The sequence below is a fragment of the Lethenteron reissneri genome, chromosome 12 (genome assembly GCF_015708825.2).
Source record: "Lethenteron reissneri isolate LAM-NWPU_2019-01 chromosome 12, ASM1570882v1, whole genome shotgun sequence".
Lineage (NCBI taxonomy): Eukaryota > Metazoa > Chordata > Hyperoartia > Petromyzontiformes > Petromyzontidae > Lethenteron > Lethenteron reissneri.
The window spans coordinates 179,169-199,121 of record NC_083790.1 but is presented as its reverse complement, the minus strand read 5'-3'; the positions used below and the strand labels follow the sequence as shown (position 1 = coordinate 199,121).

General features: G+C 59.2%; 1 protein-coding gene across 1 annotated transcript; it reads right to left on the bottom strand.

The window, feature by feature from the left end:
• Window positions 1-1,517: 1,517 nt before the first annotated feature.
• Window positions 1,518-17,365, bottom strand: LOC133341655 (myomegalin-like). Its single transcript, XM_061550248.1, has 15 exons — window positions 17,161-17,365; window positions 14,635-14,735; window positions 11,210-11,363; window positions 11,023-11,094; window positions 10,046-10,559; window positions 9,782-9,906; window positions 9,239-9,550; window positions 8,806-8,958; window positions 7,945-8,177; window positions 7,661-7,810; window positions 7,346-7,484; window positions 6,840-6,886; window positions 6,144-6,204; window positions 4,825-5,736; window positions 1,518-4,704 (listed from the first exon to the last, which is right to left on the bottom strand). Exons 1-14 carry the CDS (start codon window positions 17,363-17,365, stop codon window positions 5,603-5,605), a joined length of 2,400 nt encoding a protein of 799 aa, XP_061406232.1. The 3' UTR covers window positions 1,518-4,704; window positions 4,825-5,602.
• Between the last annotated feature and the right edge of the window lie 2,588 nt (window positions 17,366-19,953).

Genomic DNA, 19,953 nt, shown 5'->3' with positions numbered 1-19,953 from the left:
TCTGGTCCACTTCGTTCATACCAGTATAAATGTTCTTCAAAGGTGCCCGCTCACAGCACTTGCCCCAACAGCCTGTTAAGGCTACGCAAGGGATCTTTGTCTTTGGTATAGCCAAATATTGGAGGACAGGGCGGTGGAAGCTCGAAAACGAAGAGCCGTTGCCCAAAACGTCGCCTATTCTATACGCTTAATTTTAAGGCCACAGTGTTGACGAATGTTGAGATTTTATTTTATTTGTGGTTGTGCACCACCGCCAAACGCAGTGTCACCACGTAATTTGGATATTGGGGCTGGAACGCCAATAGGCTGTGGACTAAAACGTTCTTATTTAAAGGGGTGGTGCCTGTGTTCGATTTGAAGCATCACAAAGTGGCCTCGGGGTGTGCGCCTTCGCGAGAGACGCGGCTACCCAGGCCTCGTGCGGCTCTCTCCCCACCACGTGTCGCGTCGGAAATGCGTGTGCACACACCGCCTGTTCACTCACCTGCAGTTGCGGCCAGGGGCCTGTAGGGGGCGCCAACCTGGACAAGGGGACAGAGAGAGAGCCGGACCAGGTGAGGGGTTGGGGGGGGGGCTTTCCAGGATCCCCTGGAAGGTTCCAGAAAGGGGGCGGTACCGGGGGCAGAGAGTCCCCGGGACGAGTATAAAAGGCAGCTCCCAGGTCGGCTCGAGGCAGCGCGACGAAGACCAGCTAGGCTAGGGCCCTGGGACCCGATGTCCTTGTAAGGGCCGTGGACGCGTGGTCAGGACTCGCACCTTGGCTGTGTCGGGTCAGCCAGTCTCCCCTAGGTCACCCTAGCCCAGGGGTCGGCAACCTACGGCTCCGGAGCCGCATGCGGCTCTTTACGGGCTGCTTCTTGACGATGAGTACGTATGTACTCAGATGCATTGCGGCTCTTGAAATACTGAATTTTGTACCGAATTGGAAAGAAATGGCTCTTCTTGTTATTTTGGTTGCCGACCCCTGCCCTAGCCAGAGGGCTCAAGGTGACCCCGAGTGACAGGGCACGTTAGCCCAGAGGCTGTAGCTCCCGAGAGAGCGGGGTAAGGGCTGCCCCGTGTTGTATTATCGCAAGTCTCCTGGAACTCACTACACACGTGACCAGCACAGCTGGGCTCGCAGAGGTTGATCGGGTCACTCGATCCGTCTGGATTGCAATTCAACGGTCGAATAACTCTCATCTGAATCTGCAACAGATTCCACGCGGCCAGCATCGCCATTAAAACCTATGATGTGGCATGGTGAAGTATGTCAGCGACTTGCGGGGGTGGGAGGCTTCCTCCAGCAGAGGATAGACAAAGACGAATGATAGAGCGGCTTTCATCAAGTAGTGGAGACCATGGCTCACGAGGCGGCAATTTCGCCATCAATGGATAGACCGTAGCCAATGTTAACGATGGATAATTCATCCAGCATTAGCAAGACCAGAGTTCATGATGATGATGACGATAGATCACGGCTCGCATGTGTGTGGGGGCAAGCACCTCACAGAGAACTCAGAGCGACACGGTACAAGTTGGGAGCGCTCCTCGTTTTATTAACACTGGGGGGGGAGGGGGGCGAGGGGTCCATGGGGAGGGCGCACGGACCCGTGGGGGTCAACTGGGCTCAGCGCATGCGATCGGGGACCCGGGGCTGTTTCCCGAGGCCCCAACTCGGGGCCTCCGGATCAGGGGGGCGTCTCGCCACGCCGTGTCAAACATACCCGATACATACAGTATATAATACTGTAACTTTATACAGTATATAATACTGTATAAAGTTACAGTATATAATACTGTAACTTTATACAGTATACGTCAATACAATGTCAGGTCTGCGGGCATGATCGAGGCTGCTTGAAGACGGCTCCGATTGGGATCGGGGAGGTCCGTGTCACGCGCCTCGGGTTTTTGAGATGAAGCTACACGCGGGGGTCCCTATAGCCTCACTCAGTAGCCGTGGATGTGACCTGGCTGGATAATTTGGTTATGGTTACCGCCAATGCTCAACTTCAGCCTGAACAGTCCGGAAAGCCGCTTCCGGGGGGGGGGGGGGGGTATTTTGGTAACCATATCCATCTCGTCCTGCTTATTCTAAGCATAGCTCCACAGGAATTTATGCCGAAATCTTGTATTATTACAATGTATAGGCGTACCTTCTCCTCTTAGCGGTAGTGCAAGCATGCCCAATGCTACCAACGACAAGCGAGCCAAACAGCGTACTGCAAAATTATCCAGTGAGAAATGAATCCCTTGGTTTTCGCTCTGGGTCTGGCTGGGCGACAGTGGTTATGGCTAGAGGCTGGGTTCTGGCTGGCTAGGGTGTGGTGACAGCAAGGGGTCACGCCTAGAACGTGGCGAGGGTCAGCATTCGCGCCGGCGTTACTTCACAGCGACACGTAGCCCACCCCTAGCCACCCCCCACCGCACGGACCACCGCTCACAAAGGGTGCGAACTTCAACAGTGACTGCTCAATGACGCGGCCACGTGCTCGGCAGCCTGGCCAATTCCACTGGCAATTCACATATGTACATACGTGCCAGCCGCTAAGCATCGACGACGAATCGTTCTATATACATACACACAGCGCACAGGCAGGGCGAGAGTGCCGCCCAACACCTGTACAGCCCATCCAAGTGCCCGTGCAAAGGTAACCATCAAATCAGTATTCATACTGAACCCCTGTGCGCGAGTGTGTACACCTGTGAACAGGTAACACTCGGGCACCTGCTGCCTCTTGTCGATCACCTGCGGGGAGGCGGGGGGCGAGGTGGGCTCCCCCTCCAGGAGGGACCTCCAGGAGGCGCAGGTAAGGCAGAACTCGCAGACTTAAAGGCAGAGGAACGGCAAAGCTCGCGGCACTTACGGTGGTGGCAGCTGAAGGGTTAAATCCCTTACATTCGGAAGCCTTCAGTCTCATCTCCTCATTACCGCGCCACGACTGCAATGACGCTTACAGGGCCCTTCCATGAAAGCGCGACACCGAGCTCTCGATTGAGATTCCTAGAACCTCCGTGGAACGGGACAAGGTAACTAACACACGCGCTGAGCGCGTCCGGGTTTGGTCGTGCCTTGAGGGTGATGTTGATGCTGGGACGTTCAGCAGTGACAAGAGTTCGTATGTTGGGATGTCTCGCAGTGTGTTGGGCCGTTCGGCAGTGAAGGGGTTAAAGTGTTGGTTGGTTTGGTTATGGCCTGGCTGGCTGGTGTGGTTACTCGTTAAAGTCAGAATTATAATCGAGCGAGTTAGTATGGTCAGTCTGGTTAGTACTGGTTAGAGTTAGGGCCAGTACTGGAGTGTGGCTGGCTAGTGTCACTAGGTTAGGGATACATTTAGACTGAGGGATACAGCCAGTATTAGCATCTGGCTGGCCAGTGTGGTTAGTATCTAGTTAGTTCTGGTTAGGGCCAGTACTATGGTCTGGTTGGCTGGCGTGGTTAGTGAGCGAGTGGAGATGACTGACGTGGGGTCAGCGCTGCGGCTACGTTGTGCCAAGACCTCGGATACCCCTCCCGCTCGTACCCACTCCATTCATAATCACCGTCTCAGGCGATCCTCTGAAAGGAATCGACCAAACATTATTGCGCAGCGGCCTCCGAGATAAACCATTGACGACATCGTCAACACAGATCACAACGTCTCCCCTCTCCCCGCGGCCCATGGCGAGGATCACGTCGCCCGCCTGGCCGTCGCGACAGATGGCGGCCCCCACCCAGACCCCAGGCTCATCTCCCATCTAGAGACTGCTCTGCAGAGCCAGCGGGGGAAACTCCACATTCCTTTGGTGGGGGCGAGTCTACTCATAGGACAATCACCGTTGAGCTTCCACACAATGCGGTACTTCTATCGACCCCAGAGAGAGGGATGATGAACAGTGTCAACACCCCCGCTCCCCAACTAGGATTTGAACTCGTTCCCTTCCGATTGAGTCCGAGGCGCTCGCTCTACCGCTGATCCACGTGGGCGGGTCACCCCAACCTGAACCCTGACCCAGAGGCTGACCTCCCCCCTCCTCTCTCCGTGTTGTGACGGCATGACGACAGTGCGCTACAACGCACCTCGTCAGGAGAGCCAGGGGTGAGAAACCTCTTCCGTGCCGAGGGCCAAAGAGGAAGATCAGTTACCCGTGGTGAGCGGCCACACGACATCACATCCCGTCTCAATTGTTTGTTTTACAAACCTGTCTCTACAGCCAGGACGCTACGGAACATTATTCCTGAAACAGTCGAAATTCATAAATATGGAATTCCCTCCTCCCATTGTCTCTTTTCCACCAAGCTCTTATAATAATGATAATAAACGTGCTCAATTCGCGAAACTTGTTCACTCTTATCTATTACAACTCAATTGTACTGTTTGTTACTGGCTGCTTGACGTTTTGGGCCTTGGGGCCTCTGGTTGGCAACCAAGTCTTAAAAAAATATAATCGAGGTGTTGGAATTAATCATAATTTGGGTTCTGGTGTCTGAGTTGGCCACACTGGACCAATGGGGGACAGCCAGCCATGCTGGGCCTACCCCCTGCCTCCCACAACCCAGCCCTGTTGGGAGCCCCCCAACACAACCCTGGACCATCTCACTTCCATACTCTTAATCTCACTTCCCTCTCTACCAATGACGGAGAAGCTGCCAAGGGCACCTTCTCACCATCCTGCCACCGTCTGTGACCTGCCACGTGTACCTGTGACCTGCCACGTGTATCTGTGACCTGCCACGTGTACCTGTGACCTGCCACGTGTACCTGTGACCTGCCACGTGTATCTGTGACCTGCCACGTGTACCTGTGACCTGCCACGTGTACCTGTGACCTGCCACGTGTATCTGTGACCTGCCACGTGTACCTGTGAGCTGCCAGATACCTACAACATTCCACAACCTGCCATGAGTATGAATTGCTACAAACGCATACAACCGGGGCTTAATTTAGCACGCAATATTTTCAAGGCTGCTGCTGCTGCTACAGGTAGGCTGGATTAGTAGGTGGCACGTGCCCAGTAGCCACAGCGATAAGCGAGAAAAGGAATCCTAGAGGTGGTGTGCCGGGCACAGAAATATTTTCTGGCTAGCCGACCCAGACTGCTGAAATGAAGCCCTGTCTACAACCTGCTACGAGTTCCCGTAATCTGCCAAGACCTTCTAATGACCTGCCACGACCTTCTAATGCCCTGATACAAACCCGCCACCACCTGCCGCGAACTCGGCCACGGAAACGGTTCGACGTCGTGACGGTGTCCGAGGGCTCGGCAAAAGGAAACGGCGCGGGATCGCGAGTACCGGCGAGCGATCAGCCATGCAGTGGTGGCGGTGGTTGTGGCGTGGGTTGAGCGGTGTAGCGGTGGCGGTGTTAGGCTACGTGTGGTGAGCTGCAGAGTGCGGTGCTGCTGGGTGCTTGGGCGGTGGGCGGTGAGCGGCAGAGGGCTGGACGTTGGATGCGGTGTTTGGTAGCGGCAGAGGGCTGGACGCTGGATGCGGTGTTTGGTAGCGGCAGGATGGGTGAGCGAGCGACGCTCGGGCCGCTGGCGCTGGGTGGTCGAGTGGTAGACGAGCGAGTGCTGCATGCTGGGTGGCGAGCGCTATTGTGCTGGGTGGTCGGGTGCCGCTGGGTGCCGGACACGGGGCTCAGTAGTGGCAGGGCGAGTGCGCCAGCTCCGGGCTGCTGGGGGCCGAGTTCCCTGCGGAACTGCAGAGGGGGTCCCACGTCCTGGAGAGTCCGGAGCTCAGCGAGCCGGGGGACAGGCTGCCTGCGCGTGCTGCTGCTGGCACAATGCACACAGCAACGCACGTGTCAACCTCCATCACCTTGGGTCGCCGCCTCCACTTCCATCGTGAATCAATCAACTACCACATGGTGCTGCATGGTGCTGCGTCTGGCGGTGCTGTGTTGAGTGGTGGTGCTGCGTGATGAGTAGCGTTGAGCGTTGGCGCTGGGATGCTATGTGGAAAGTTAAACACCGCACCTCTCATCACGTCGATGAGAGGCGCCCGATCACGTGACATCGTCGTATCAGCCGTTCCACATCAACCGAAAATCATCGTGAACTCGTGGGTAAGGAAAGAGCCGGGTAACACAGGGGTGAGGATTCAGGGGTTGCAGCGGGAGATCGTAGAGCATCCGGAGAGCGATTGGAGGCGCACGTAGAGGCGGGGCGGCGGTACTGACCTGAGCTCATCAGAGGAGCGAATCCGAGACCCAAGGCCAGGTAGGGGTTCACCTGCGTGGGCTTGCGTGCCACGGAGAAAACAAGAGGCGGCGGACGAAAAAAAGGAGAAAAGACAGGGACACAGGTGTGAAGGGCAGCTTGCAGGTGAGAGGCGAGACGGGTAAGTCGTTGAGGGAAACGTGCAGTTCACAAGTGACAGGTAAGTCGTTGAGTGGAGCACGCAGCTCACAGGTAACAGGTGTGGTAGGTAGGTCGCTGCGTGGAACACACAGGTGGTGCCCAGCCAAAGGTGAACAGTGCAAGAATAGCACTTAGCATGGACAGGTGAGGTGCACGGGATGTACAGTAGGGGGCGCAGATCAACGATGGCGTCGTCGCCATCGAAGCTCCGCCCCGATTGCGATGCGCAGGGGACGGGCACGGCGAACGCACGGGACCGAGCGACGTGGGCGAGACGGCGCCGTGCCGGTGAGTGAGGGTGCACGCAGGAGCTGCGAAAGGAGAGGCTGCGCCCGTGCTGCCAGTCGGAGCAGCAGCTGCCTCGCCGCACGAGACGAGAACCTCTGCTGCAGGCACTGCCGTGAGCCCGTCGCCCTGCGCGCACGCGCAGCCTGCGTGGCCCCAAGGGAACAAGCGGCGCCACCTCTCCCCTGGGCGGAGCGGCAGCATCAGCCGGCGCTCAACAGTGACCTCACCTCCAAGTTGCCGCGAGCCTTCTTGAGCACCTCGTGCGTCCTGGTCACTGTCGGGCACAGGGGGAGAACGTGAGAACCGCGCGCAGCTTCGAGGGCAGCACCGCCGGCAGCCACGCTGGAGGTGGCTCGTAATGCCCGGCCGCCTTTGCCTCCCCAGTATTGATGTTTACACACCGCACCAGGAACTCACTCGAGGCCGAGTCAAACTGGAAGGGTCCCTGAACCGGTTAAGATAATCGTTACCGGTGTTGGCCGTTAGCGGGAATGGAACTCGGGCCGCCAGGTTTACAGCGCAGGGCCCTGACCACTAAACTACCGCTCCCCACTCACGCACACGAGCGCACACCCCCTGGCACACCCCCTGGCACACCCCCTGGCACACCCCCTGGCACACCCCCTGGTACACCCCCTGGCACACCCCCTGGTACACCCGCTGACACCCACACAAACACACAAGTGTCCTCAATACTCCCCGCGGTGGCACGAGTTTGTGGAACGCAACGCACGCTGCTTGATGATTGCCCGCTCCACGCTGTCCTTGCGCTGGTTGGAGGTGCGAAGGCGGCTCACGGTGCTCTGCAGCAGCGACTCTTGCTCCGTCAATTTGCGCCGCAGCCGCGTCACCTCGTCGCTCAGCACGCCACCCTGCACGGCGCGGGGGAGGAAGCCGCGCGCACCGAGGGAGCGTTCACGCCAGGCCGCTACACACACCGTAGATGCTCGATGGTTCGTTACACCGCAGAACCGTGACATGGCGACGGCTTGAGGCCTTCATCCGGCAGCGTGCACGCGGTGTATGTACAGTGGGGCGCGCGAAGCACCTGCGTGTGTGTCGCCGGCGCCCCCGCCGGCGCCGTGGGTGGCAGTGCCGCGCGCCAGAAGAGCTGCAGCAGGGCGGCAGCCTCCTCCAGCAGCTGCTGCATGGCGCTCACGTTCCCACGCAGCTCCCGCACCGTCGCCACGTCCGACGTCTGCCACGCAGAGAACGAGAGAGGGCGGCGCGGTAAGCGGCGAGACGAGCGGCAAGTCGCGAGTGCCAAGTTTGCGACTTCGCCGCCGCCGCCGCCGTTCCACGAAACCGCGTGGTGGTGCCGAGCGGACGCACCGTGCGCCCGGCGACGTGCTGCGCCAGCGTGTTGAGGCAGTCGCGGATGCGCGAGTCCATGCCGCGGATCAGGAGCCGCCCCTCGGCCACGCGCTGCCGCAGCGCGTCGTAATCCCCGGCCAGCGCGATCACGTGACCGCCAGCCGCATCCCAGAATGCCTTGCTCCCCTCCGGGTGTGGGGTGGAGGACTTTCCGCCCTTGAGGCGCGGCACACCACTGCCGCTGCGGACGCCTGTCGCAAACACGCAGACGCAGCGGAACAACCGGGCGCCGTTTAACGTACAGCACGCACAGAGGCAGTCCCGCAACTGCTCACTCACAGCCCTGCTGGCAGAAGAGGCTCCACCGGAGAGGGCTCCGGAGCCCCTCTACTTCTACACGAACAGACGAGAAAGGCACGTTTGAACGTGCCAAATGGCACACGCTACGGAGTGTACCGATCAGTTAAAATCCACGAATCGACGAGTCGTTAAGACATCTCATGGTTGCACTAAGAGACCAAGCTGCGTCTGCCTAGAAAACTCCTGCTAGACCCTCCCACTAACGTCAATGAGTGATGAGTCATTTGAAAGCTCGTGTCAAGTAGTTTCCGCAAACAAAAAAACGGCCCTCACATTGCCGATCCGCTCAACCAATTTCAATAGGCAGGGATGAGAAGTGAACCTCCCATCCCAATCGTACAGAGGGTAGGCGAGCGTCATTAGGGAGGGGGTCACCATCTCACTCTCGGGACACGGGCGTCCTCTCATGCCGCAGGTGGCGGCTCTGCGGGTGTGGGCACGAGGTGCGGGGGGGCGGAGCGGCGTGAACGGGGAGGGAGTGGCGGGAGGTCGGTGGCGATCAGTGGGGGGGGCGCTGACCCTCGATGCTGCTGAGCGTCGACTCGGAGAGGTCGAGTCCTCGCAGGGACGAGGAGGAGCTGGGCGGCGTGGGGAACGCCTGCGGGCCCGGGGTCCCGTCGGCAGCCTCCGCTCCGCCGCGGGTCGCCCGCACGCTCCCTCCTCCGTCTTCTCCTGCGGCGTCGTCGGTGAGCATACGGAGGTCACGGGGCGCGTGGAGGAAGAACAGAGGCAGCGATGTTCATTTGATCAACGTGACCCGTTTGAGAGGTGATCGGTGAGCAATGGTCAGGGATGGCAGGGGATGAGAGGTGGTGAAAGGTGATGGGAGGTGAACAACGCAGGACGGGCATTCAAGCGAGGCGATGGGGAGATTTTGGGAAGTGCCATCTCAGGGAGGGGAAGGCGGCGGGCCTCGGGCGACAGCAGCGCTGGCGGTTGGGGGTGAACTTACCGGCGGCGCTAGCAGGGGAGGAGGGATCCCTCGGCCACATGTAGTTGATGTTGATGGTGGAAGCCGGCGCGGCGGGGGAGGGGGCCGTGGTGGGGGGCGGCGGCGGCGCCCGCTCCCCATGCCACAGCTGCGCTTGCAGCTGCAGCCGCAGGGCCTGGTTCGCCTGGATCCCGCGCTCCAGCTCTCTCCGCAGTGCCCGCATCTCCGCCAGCAGCTCCGCCAGCGTCACGGCGTCGGGGGTCGGGGGTCGCGCCCCGGTGTCGTGCCCGAGGGCGTCCGTGGAGCGCCGGCGACTCAGCACCGCCTTCTTGTCTGCGAGAGGCACAAATTATATGGAGCGACGGGTGAGCAGAATCGGATTTGTGTTCAATTACAAGAGAAAAAAACAGACTACATGCCTCCTTCACATAGCTGTTCGGTAAACAAGTGATTTATTCTTTACGCATCTGATCAGCCACACGGCGTTCTGAAAGTGCATGTAAACCGATGCTGTATTGAAGAGTCGCGTATTGCAAAGGAGAGAGGCCAGGGAAGTGGAGGAACCTGTGTGGCGGGCGGCAGGAGTGCCGCTGAGACGCTCCTGCACCTTCATCTCCACCTTCAGCGACGTCACCACCTGCTGTGCCTCTCCCAGCTGCTGCTTGAGCCAGCCCACCTCACCCTGCAGCCTGCGACACCACCACCACACAACTCACCACGGGCACCACGCCGCAAAGAGAAACAAAGCGACGGGAGGAAACGTCGCGAGCGCGGCACCACGGCGCGTGCGGAGGCAAGCGCCCCGCGGCCCTCTTGGCGCCGTCGCACCTGTTGATGTCGTCGTGGGCGGCCCGCAGCTGGCGCGACAGCTCCTCTCCGTCGTCGCCGTGATCGCCGGCTGGCGCCGCCCTCTCCCGCGCGTCCCTCTCTCCCTTCTCCGCCTCCGCCCTCCGGCGCTCGCCCCGCTCCGCCGCCAGCTCGGCGCGCAGATCCTCCCCCGCCCGCTCGGCGCCGCGCAGCCTCTCCCGCGCCACCTCCAGTTCGGACGCCGCCTCCCTCGCCTGCGCCAGCACGCGCTCCAGCTCGGCCTTGGCTCCCGCCCGCTCCCGGTCGGCCCGTTCCAGTTCGGCGCTCGCCCGCCGGGTCTCCTCTCCCGCCCGCGCCCGCGTCTCCTCCAGCTCGCGCCGGAGCCGCTCGCCGGCCGCCCGCGCCGCGTCCAGCTCGGACTGGCGCTGCGCCAGCTGCGAGCGTGACGCGTCCAGCTCGGCGCCGAGCTGCTCCAGCTCCTCCGTCTTGCGCAGCAGCGCCTCCCTGAGGACCGCCTCTTCCTCCGAGCCGGCGTCTGTAGACGACAGCCGCGTACGCGCGCTTAACCCTGCGCATCTTGGCGAGCGGCCTAAACCCAACGCGACGTACCGGCGGGGCCGCACACCTGTTCTAGACGATCAGGTGACAGTGACCACTCACTCAAGGTAACAGCTGAGGTGGCGGGGTGGTTGACAGCCGGCTCCTCGTAATGCTTAACGAAAACACGTGTGTACGTGTGCGTGCATGCACGTGTATGTATGTGGGTACAAACACGCATGTGTGCATGTTCACGCCTGCGCGTCTACACGTACACGTTTGCGTGCACGTGAGTGTTTGCGCATCAGTGCACACGATGTCTGTGTACGTGTGTCTGTGCACTGGCCACCCCACCCTCTTCTGTGCCGTTCCGGCCTTCATAGGTGCTCGCGAACAGCACTTGGCCCAATGGCCAGTTAAAAGACTACACGGGGGATCTTTGTCTTTATCTTTGCACTCACCGTGGGGTCCGCTACGCTCGCGGTGCCAGCGGTTCTCCTCCGAGCGTTGAATGTAGATGTTGGTGGAGTTGCCTGCGCATGCAGGGACACGCGCAAATAGGTTAACAGTGCATGCGCGCGCGTCGCGTGCCCGTCACTTACGTGCCGACCGCGCATGCGTCAAGCGTGTCCCGCGTGCGCTCCGCACCGTGCTCCGAGTCGGCGAGCCGCTGCTCCAGCTGGCGCCGGAGCTGCTCGTTGGTGAGAATCGACTCCTCCAGACGGCGTCGCAGAGCACGGATCTCCCGCAGGTGCTCCTCCAGCAGCTCTGCCACGCGGCACACACATACGGTGACCCTGCACTAGGCCTCGCGAAGCCTGCCGCACTAGGCCTCGCGAAGCCTGCAGCACTAGGCCTCGCGCCGTGCTTTTCGTGCACAAATAAGGCGATTAAATGTATCTCGTCTCTGTGTTAATAAATGTTTCTTGTCTCTGTGTTAAAAAAACGTGCTGCGTTTCAGTAAAGTAATTCTTTTTTTAAAAAAACGTGCTGCGTTTCATCTGTGTTAATAAGCCTGCCGCACTAGGCCTCGCGAAGCCTGCCGCACTAGGCCTCGCGCCGTGCTTTTCGTGCACAAATAAGGCGATTAAATGTATCTCGTCTCTGTGTTAATAAATGTTTCTTGTCTCTGTGTTAAAAAAACGTGCTGCGTTTCAGTAAAGTAATTTTGAAGCGAAGTTTTAAGTTTTGTCGTGATGCGCCGGAAGCGACGGCCATCTTGTTTAATTCACAGATCGCAGGGGGAGCGGGCGGCCATCTTGTCGGACAGGGTCATGCCAAGCGTTTGCAGTAGGGGGCGATGTTGATACACGGACGGACGGACAGTCGGACGGACGGACACATTAATCTATTGGTGGTCTGGTCCACTTCGTTCATACCAGTATAAATGTTCTTCTAAGGTGCCCGCTCACAGCACTTGCCCCAACAGCCTGTTAAGGCTACGCGGGGGATCTTCGTCTTTGGTATAGCCAAATATTGGAGGACAGGGCGGTGGAAGCTTGAAAACGAAGAGCCGTTGCCCAAAACGTCGCCTATTCTATACGCTTAATTTTAAGGCCACAGTGTTGACGAATGTTGAGATTTTATTTTATTTGTGGTTGTGCACCACCGCCAAACGCAGTGTCACCACGTAATTTGGATATTGGGGCTGGAACGCCAATAGGCTGTGGACTAAAACGTTCTTATTTAAAGGGGTGGTGCCTGTGTTCGATTTGAAGCATCACAAAGTGGCCTCGGGGTGTGCGCCTTCGCGAGAGACGCGGCTACCCAGGCCTCGTGCGGCTCTCTCCCCACCACGTGTCGCGTCGGAAATGCGTGTGCACACACCGCCTGTTCACTCACCTGCAGTTGCGGCCAGGGGCCTGTAGGGGGCGCCAACCTGGACAAGGGGACAGAGAGAGAGCCGGACCAGGTGAGGGGTTGGGGGGGGGGCTTTCCAGGATCCCCTGGAAGGTTCCAGAAAGGGGGCGGTACCGGGGGCAGAGAGTCCCCGGGACGAGTATAAAAGGCAGCTCCCAGGTCGGCTCGAGGCAGCGCGACGAAGACCAGCTAGGCTAGGGCCCTGGGACCCGATGTCCTTGTAAGGGCCGTGGACGCGTGGTCAGGACTCGCACCTTGGCTGTGTCGGGTCAGCCAGTCTCCCCTAGGTCACCCTAGCCCAGGGGTCGGCAACCTACGGCTCCGGAGCCGCATGCGGCTCTTTACGGGCTGCTTCTTGACGATGAGTACGTATGTACTCAGATGCATTGCGGCTCTTGAAATACTGAATTTTGTACCGAATTGGAAAGAAATGGCTCTTCTTGTTATTTTGGTTGCCGACCCCTGCCCTAGCCAGAGGGCTCAAGGTGACCCCGAGTGACAGGGCACGTTAGCCCAGAGGCTGTAGCTCCCGAGAGAGCGGGGTAAGGGCTGCCCCGTGTTGTATTATCGCAAGTCTCCTGGAACTCACTACACACGTGACCAGCACAGCTGGGCTCGCAGAGGTTGATCGGGTCACTCGATCCGTCTGGATTGCAATTCAACGGTCGAATAACTCTCATCTGAATCTGCAACAGATTCCACGCGGCCAGCATCGCCATTAAAACCTATGATGTGGCATGGTGAAGTATGTCAGCGACTTGCGGGGGTGGGAGGCTTCCTCCAGCAGAGGATAGACAAAGACGAATGATAGAGCGGCTTTCATCAAGTAGTGGAGACCATGGCTCACGAGGCGGCAATTTCGCCATCAATGGATAGACCGTAGCCAATGTTAACGATGGATAATTCATCCAGCATTAGCAAGACCAGAGTTCATGATGATGATGACGATAGATCACGGCTCGCATGTGTGTGGGGGCAAGCACCTCACAGAGAACTCAGAGCGACACGGTACAAGTTGGGAGCGCTCCTCGTTTTATTAACACTGGGGGGGGAGGGGGGCGAGGGGTCCATGGGGAGGGCGCACGGACCCGTGGGGGTCAACTGGGCTCAGCGCATGCGATCGGGGACCCGGGGCTGTTTCCCGAGGCCCCAACTCGGGGCCTCCGGATCAGGGGGGCGTCTCGCCACGCCGTGTCAAACATACCCGATACATACAGTATATAATACTGTAACTTTATACAGTATATAATACTGTATAAAGTTACAGTATATAATACTGTAACTTTATACAGTATACGTCAATACAATGTCAGGTCTGCGGGCATGATCGAGGCTGCTTGAAGACGGCTCCGATTGGGATCGGGGAGGTCCGTGTCACGCGCCTCGGGTTTTTGAGATGAAGCTACACGCGGGGGTCCCTATAGCCTCATTCAGTAGCCGTGGATGTGACCTGGCTGGATAATTTGGTTATGGTTACCGCCAATGCTCAACTTCAGCCTGAACAGTCCGGAAAGCCGCTTCCGGGGGGGGGGGGGGGGGGGGGTATTTTGGTAACCATATCCATCTCGTCCTGCTTATTCTAAGCATAGCTCCACAGGAATTTATGCCGAAATCTTGTATTATTACAATGTATAGGCGTACCTTCTCCTCTTAGCGGTAGTGCAAGCATGCCCAATGCTACCAACGACAAGCGAGCCAAACAGCGTACTGCAAAATTATCCAGTGAGAAATGAATCCCTTGGTTTTCGCTCTGGGTCTGGCTGGGCGACAGTGGTTATGGCTAGAGGCTGGGTTCTGGCTGGCTAGGGTGTGGTGACAGCAAGGGGTCACGCCTAGAACGTGGCGAGGGTCAGCATTCGCGCCGGCGTTACTTCACAGCGACACGTAGCCCACCCCTAGCCACCCCCCACCGCACGGACCACCGCTCACAAAGGGTGCGAACTTCAACAGTGACTGCTCAATGACGCGGCCACGTGCTCGGCAGCCTGGCCAATTCCACTGGCAATTCACATATGTACATACGTGCCAGCCGCTAAGCATCGACGACGAATCGTTCTATATACATACACACAGCGCACAGGCAGGGCGAGAGTGCCGCCCAACACCTGTACAGCCCATCCAAGTGCCCGTGCAAAGGTAACCATCAAATCAGTATTCATACTGAACCCCTGTGCGCGAGTGTGTACACCTGTGAACAGGTAACACTCGGGCACCTGCTGCCTCTTGTCGATCACCTGCGGGGAGGCGGGGGGCGAGGTGGGCTCCCCCTCCAGGAGGGACCTCCAGGAGGCGCAGGTAAGGCAGAACTCGCAGACTTAAAGGCAGAGGAACGGCAAAGCTCGCGGCACTTACGGTGGTGGCAGCTGAAGGGTTAAATCCCTTACATTCGGAAGCCTTCAGTCTCATCTCCTCATTACCGCGCCACGACTGCAATGACGCTTACAGGGCCCTTCCATGAAAGCGCGACACCGAGCTCTCGATTGAGATTCCTAGAACCTCCGTGGAACGGGACAAGGTAACTAACACACGCGCTGAGCGCGTCCGGGTTTGGTCGTGCCTTGAGGGTGATGTTGATGCTGGGACGTTCAGCAGTGACAAGAGTTCGTATGTTGGGATGTCTCGCAGTGTGTTGGGCCGTTCGGCAGTGAAGGGGTTAAAGTGTTGGTTGGTTTGGTTATGGCCTGGCTGGCTGGTGTGGTTACTCGTTAAAGTCAGAATTATAATCGAGCGAGTTAGTATGGTCAGTCTGGTTAGTACTGGTTAGAGTTAGGGCCAGTACTGGAGTGTGGCTGGCTAGTGTCACTAGGTTAGGGATACATTTAGACTGAGGGATACAGCCAGTATTAGCATCTGGCTGGCCAGTGTGGTTAGTATCTAGTTAGTTCTGGTTAGGGCCAGTACTATGGTCTGGTTGGCTGGCGTGGTTAGTGAGCGAGTGGAGATGACTGACGTGGGGTCAGCGCTGCGGCTACGTTGTGCCAAGACCTCGGATACCCCTCCCGCTCGTACCCACTCCATTCATAATCACCGTCTCAGGCGATCCTCTGAAAGGAATCGACCAAACATTATTGCGCAGCGGCCTCCGAGATAAACCATTGACGACATCGTCAACACAGATCACAACGTCTCCCCTCTCCCCGCGGCCCATGGCGAGGATCACGTCGCCCGCCTGGCCGTCGCGACAGATGGCGGCCCCCACCCAGACCCCAGGCTCATCTCCCATCTAGAGACTGCTCTGCAGAGCCAGCGGGGGAAACTCCACATTCCTTTGGTGGGGGCGAGTCTACTCATAGGACAATCACCGTTGAGCTTCCACACAATGCGGTACTTCTATCGACCCCAGAGAGAGGGATGATGAACAGTGTCAACACCCCCGCTCCCCAACTAGGATTTGAACTCGTTCCCTTCCGATTGAGTCCGAGGCGCTCGCTCTACCGCTGATCCACGTGGGCGGGTCACCCCAACCTGAACCCTGACCCAGAGGCTGACCTCCCCCCTCCTCTCTCCGTGTTGTGACGGCATGACGACAGTGCGCTACAACGCACCTCGTCAGGAGAGCCAGGGGTGAGAAACCTCTTCCGTGCCGAGGGCCAAAGAGGAAGATCAGTTACCCGTGGTGAGCGGCCACACGACATCACATCCCGTCTCAATTGTTTGTTTTACAAACCTGTCTCTACAGCCAGGACGCTACGGAACATTATTCCTGAAACAGTCGAAATTCATAAATATGGAATTCCCTCCTCCCATTGTCTCTTTTCCACCAAGCTCTTATAATAATGATAATAAACGTGCTCAATTCGCGAAACTTGTTCACTCTTATCTATTACAACTCAATTGTACTGTTTGTTACTGGCTGCTTGACGTTTTGGGCCTTGGGGCCTCTGGTTGGCAACCAAGTCTTAAAAAAATATAATCGAGGTGTTGGAATTAATCATAATTTGGGTTCTGGTGTCTGAGTTGGCCACACTGGACCAATGGGGGACAGCCAGCCATGCTGGGCCTACCCCCTGCCTCCCACAACCCAGCCCTGTTGGGAGCCCCCCAACACAACCCTGGACCATCTCACTTCCATACTCTTAATCTCACTTCCCTCTCTACCAATGACGGAGAAGCTGCCAAGGGCACCTTCTCACCATCCTGCCACCGTCTGTGACCTGCCACGTGTACCTGTGACCTGCCACGTGTACCTGTGACCTGCCACGTGTATCTGTGACCTGCCACGTGTACCTGTGAGCTGCCAGATACCTACAACATTCCACAACCTGCCATGAGTATGAATTGCTACAAACGCATACAACCGGGGCTTAATTTAGCACGCAATATTTTCAAGGCTGCTGCTGCTGCTACAGGTAGGCTGGATTAGTAGGTGGCACGTGCCCAGTAGCCACAGCGATAAGCGAGAAAAGGAATCCTAGAGGTGGTGTGCCGGGCACAGAAATATTTTCTGGCTAGCCGACCCAGACTGCTGAAATGAAGCCCTGTCTACAACCTGCTACGAGTTCCCGTAATCTGCCAAGACCTTCTAATGACCTGCCACGACCTTCTAATGCCCTGATACAAACCCGCCACCACCTGCCGCGAACTCGGCCACGGAAACGGTTCGACGTCGTGACGGTGTCCGAGGGCTCGGCAAAAGGAAACGGCGCGGGATCGCGAGTACCGGCGAGCGATCAGCCATGCAGTGGTGGCGGTGGTTGTGGCGTGGGTTGAGCGGTGTAGCGGTGGCGGTGTTAGGCTACGTGTGGTGAGCTGCAGAGTGCGGTGCTGCTGGGTGCTTGGGCGGTGGGCGGTGAGCGGCAGAGGGCTGGACGTTGGATGCGGTGTTTGGTAGCGGCAGAGGGCTGGACGCTGGATGCGGTGTTTGGTAGCGGCAGGATGGGTGAGCGAGCGACGCTCGGGCCGCTGGCGCTGGGTGGTCGAGTGGTAGACGAGCGAGTGCTGCATGCTGGGTGGCGAGCGCTATTGTGCTGGGTGGTCGGGTGCCGCTGGGTGCCGGACACGGGGCTCAGTAGTGGCAGGGCGAGTGCGCCAGCTCCGGGCTGCTGGGGGCCGAGTTCCCTGCGGAACTGCAGAGGGGGTCCCACGTCCTGGAGAGTCCGGAGCTCAGCGAGCCGGGGGACAGGCTGCCTGCGCGTGCTGCTGCTGGCACAATGCACACAGCAACGCACGTGTCAACCTCCATCACCTTGGGTCGCCGCCTCCACTTCCATCGTGAATCAATCAACTACCACATGGTGCTGCATGGTGCTGCGTCTGGCGGTGCTGTGTTGAGTGGTGGTGCTGCGTGATGAGTAGCGTTGAGCGTTGGCGCTGGGATGCTATGTGGAAAGTTAAACACCGCACCTCTCATCACGTCGATGAGAGGCGCCCGATCACGTGACATCGTCGTATCAGCCGTTCCACATCAACCGAAAATCATCGTGAACTCGTGGGTAAGGAAAGAGCCGGGTAACACAGGGGTGAGGATTCAGGGGTTGCAGCGGGAGATCGTAGAGCATCCGGAGAGCGATTGGAGGCGCACGTAGAGGCGGGGCGGCGGTACTGACCTGAGCTCATCAGAGGAGCGAATCCGAGACCCAAGGCCAGGTAGGGGTTCACCTGCGTGGGCTTGCGTGCCACGGAGAAAACAAGAGGCGGCGGACGAAAAAAAGGAGAAAAGACAGGGACACAGGTGTGAAGGGCAGCTTGCAGGTGAGAGGCGAGACGGGTAAGTCGTTGAGGGAAACGTGCAGTTCACAAGTGACAGGTAAGTCGTTGAGTGGAGCACGCAGCTCACAGGTAACAGGTGTGGTAGGTAGGTCGCTGCGTGGAACACACAGGTGGTGCCCAGCCAAAGGTGAACAGTGCAAGAATAGCACTTAGCATGGACAGGTGAGGTGCACGGGATGTACAGTAGGGGGCGCAGATCAACGATGGCGTCGTCGCCATCGAAGCTCCGCCCCGATTGCGATGCGCAGGGGACGGGCACGGCGAACGCACGGGACCGAGCGACGTGGGCGAGACGGCGCCGTGCCGGTGAGTGAGGGTGCACGCAGGAGCTGCGAAAGGAGAGGCTGCGCCCGTGCTGCCAGTCGGAGCAGCAGCTGCCTCGCCGCACGAGACGAGAACCTCTGCTGCAGGCACTGCCGTGAGCCCGTCGCCCTGCGCGCACGCGCAGCCTGCGTGGCCCCAAGGGAACAAGCGGCGCCACCTCTCCCCTGGGCGGAGCGGCAGCATCAGCCGGCGCTCAACAGTGACCTCACCTCCAAGTTGCCGCGAGCCTTCTTGAGCACCTCGTGCGTCCTGGTCACTGTCGGGCACAGGGGGAGAACGTGAGAACCGCGCGCAGCTTCGAGGGCAGCACCGCCGGCAGCCACGCTGGAGGTGGCTCGTAATGCCCGGCCGCCTTTGCCTCCCCAGTATTGATGTTTACACACCGCACCAGGAACTCACTCGAGGCCGAGTCAAACTGGAAGGGTCCCTGAACCGGTTAAGATAATCGTTACCGGTGTTGGCCGTTAGCGGGAATGGAACTCGGGCCGCCAGGTTTACAGCGCAGGGCCCTGACCACTAAACTACCGCTCCCCACTCACGCACACGAGCGCACACCCCCTGGCACACCCCCTGGCACACCCCCTGGCACACCCCCTGGCACACCCCCTGGTACACCCCCTGGCACACCCCCTGGTACACCCGCTGACACCCACACAAACACACAAGTGTCCTCAATACTCCCCGCGGTGGCACGAGTTTGTGGAACGCAACGCACGCTGCTTGATGATTGCCCGCTCCACGCTGTCCTTGCGCTGGTTGGAGGTGCGAAGGCGGCTCACGGTGCTCTGCAGCAGCGACTCTTGCTCCGTCAATTTGCGCCGCAGCCGCGTCACCTCGTCGCTCAGCACGCCACCCTGCACGGCGCGGGGGAGGAAGCCGCGCGCACCGAGGGAGCGTTCACGCCAGGCCGCTACACACACCGTAGATGCTCGATGGTTCGTTACACCGCAGAACCGTGACATGGCGACGGCTTGAGGCCTTCATCCGGCAGCGTGCACGCGGTGTATGTACAGTGGGGCGCGCGAAGCACCTGCGTGTGTGTCGCCGGCGCCCCCGCCGGCGCCGTGGGTGGCAGTGCCGCGCGCCAGAAGAGCTGCAGCAGGGCGGCAGCCTCCTCCAGCAGCTGCTGCATGGCGCTCACGTTCCCACGCAGCTCCCGCACCGTCGCCACGTCCGACGTCTGCCACGCAGAGAACGAGAGAGGGCGGCGCGGTAAGCGGCGAGACGAGCGGCAAGTCGCGAGTGCCAAGTTTGCGACTTCGCCGCCGCCGCCGCCGTTCCACGAAACCGCGTGGTGGTGCCGAGCGGACGCACCGTGCGCCCGGCGACGTGCTGCGCCAGCGTGTTGAGGCAGTCGCGGATGCGCGAGTCCATGCCGCGGATCAGGAGCCGCCCCTCGGCCACGCGCTGCCGCAGCGCGTCGTAATCCCCGGCCAGCGCGATCACGTGACCGCCAGCCGCATCCCAGAATGCCTTGCTCCCCTCCGGGTGTGGGGTGG

Excerpts from the sequence above, each read along its gene's own strand:
- LOC133341655 (XM_061550248.1), bottom strand. The coding sequence starts at position 17,365 with ATGCAGCACTCGCTCGTCTACCACTCGACCACCCAGCGCCAGCGGCCC. Across the intron at positions 10,560-11,022 it reads CGAGCGTAGCGGACCCCACG|ACGCCGGCTCGGAGGAAGAG; the intron begins GTGAGTGCAAAG and ends TGTCGTCTACAG. Across the intron at positions 6,205-6,839 it reads AGGCTCGCGGCAACTTGGAG|CCCACGCAGGTGAACCCCTA; the intron begins GTGAGGTCACTG and ends GTGGCACGCAAG.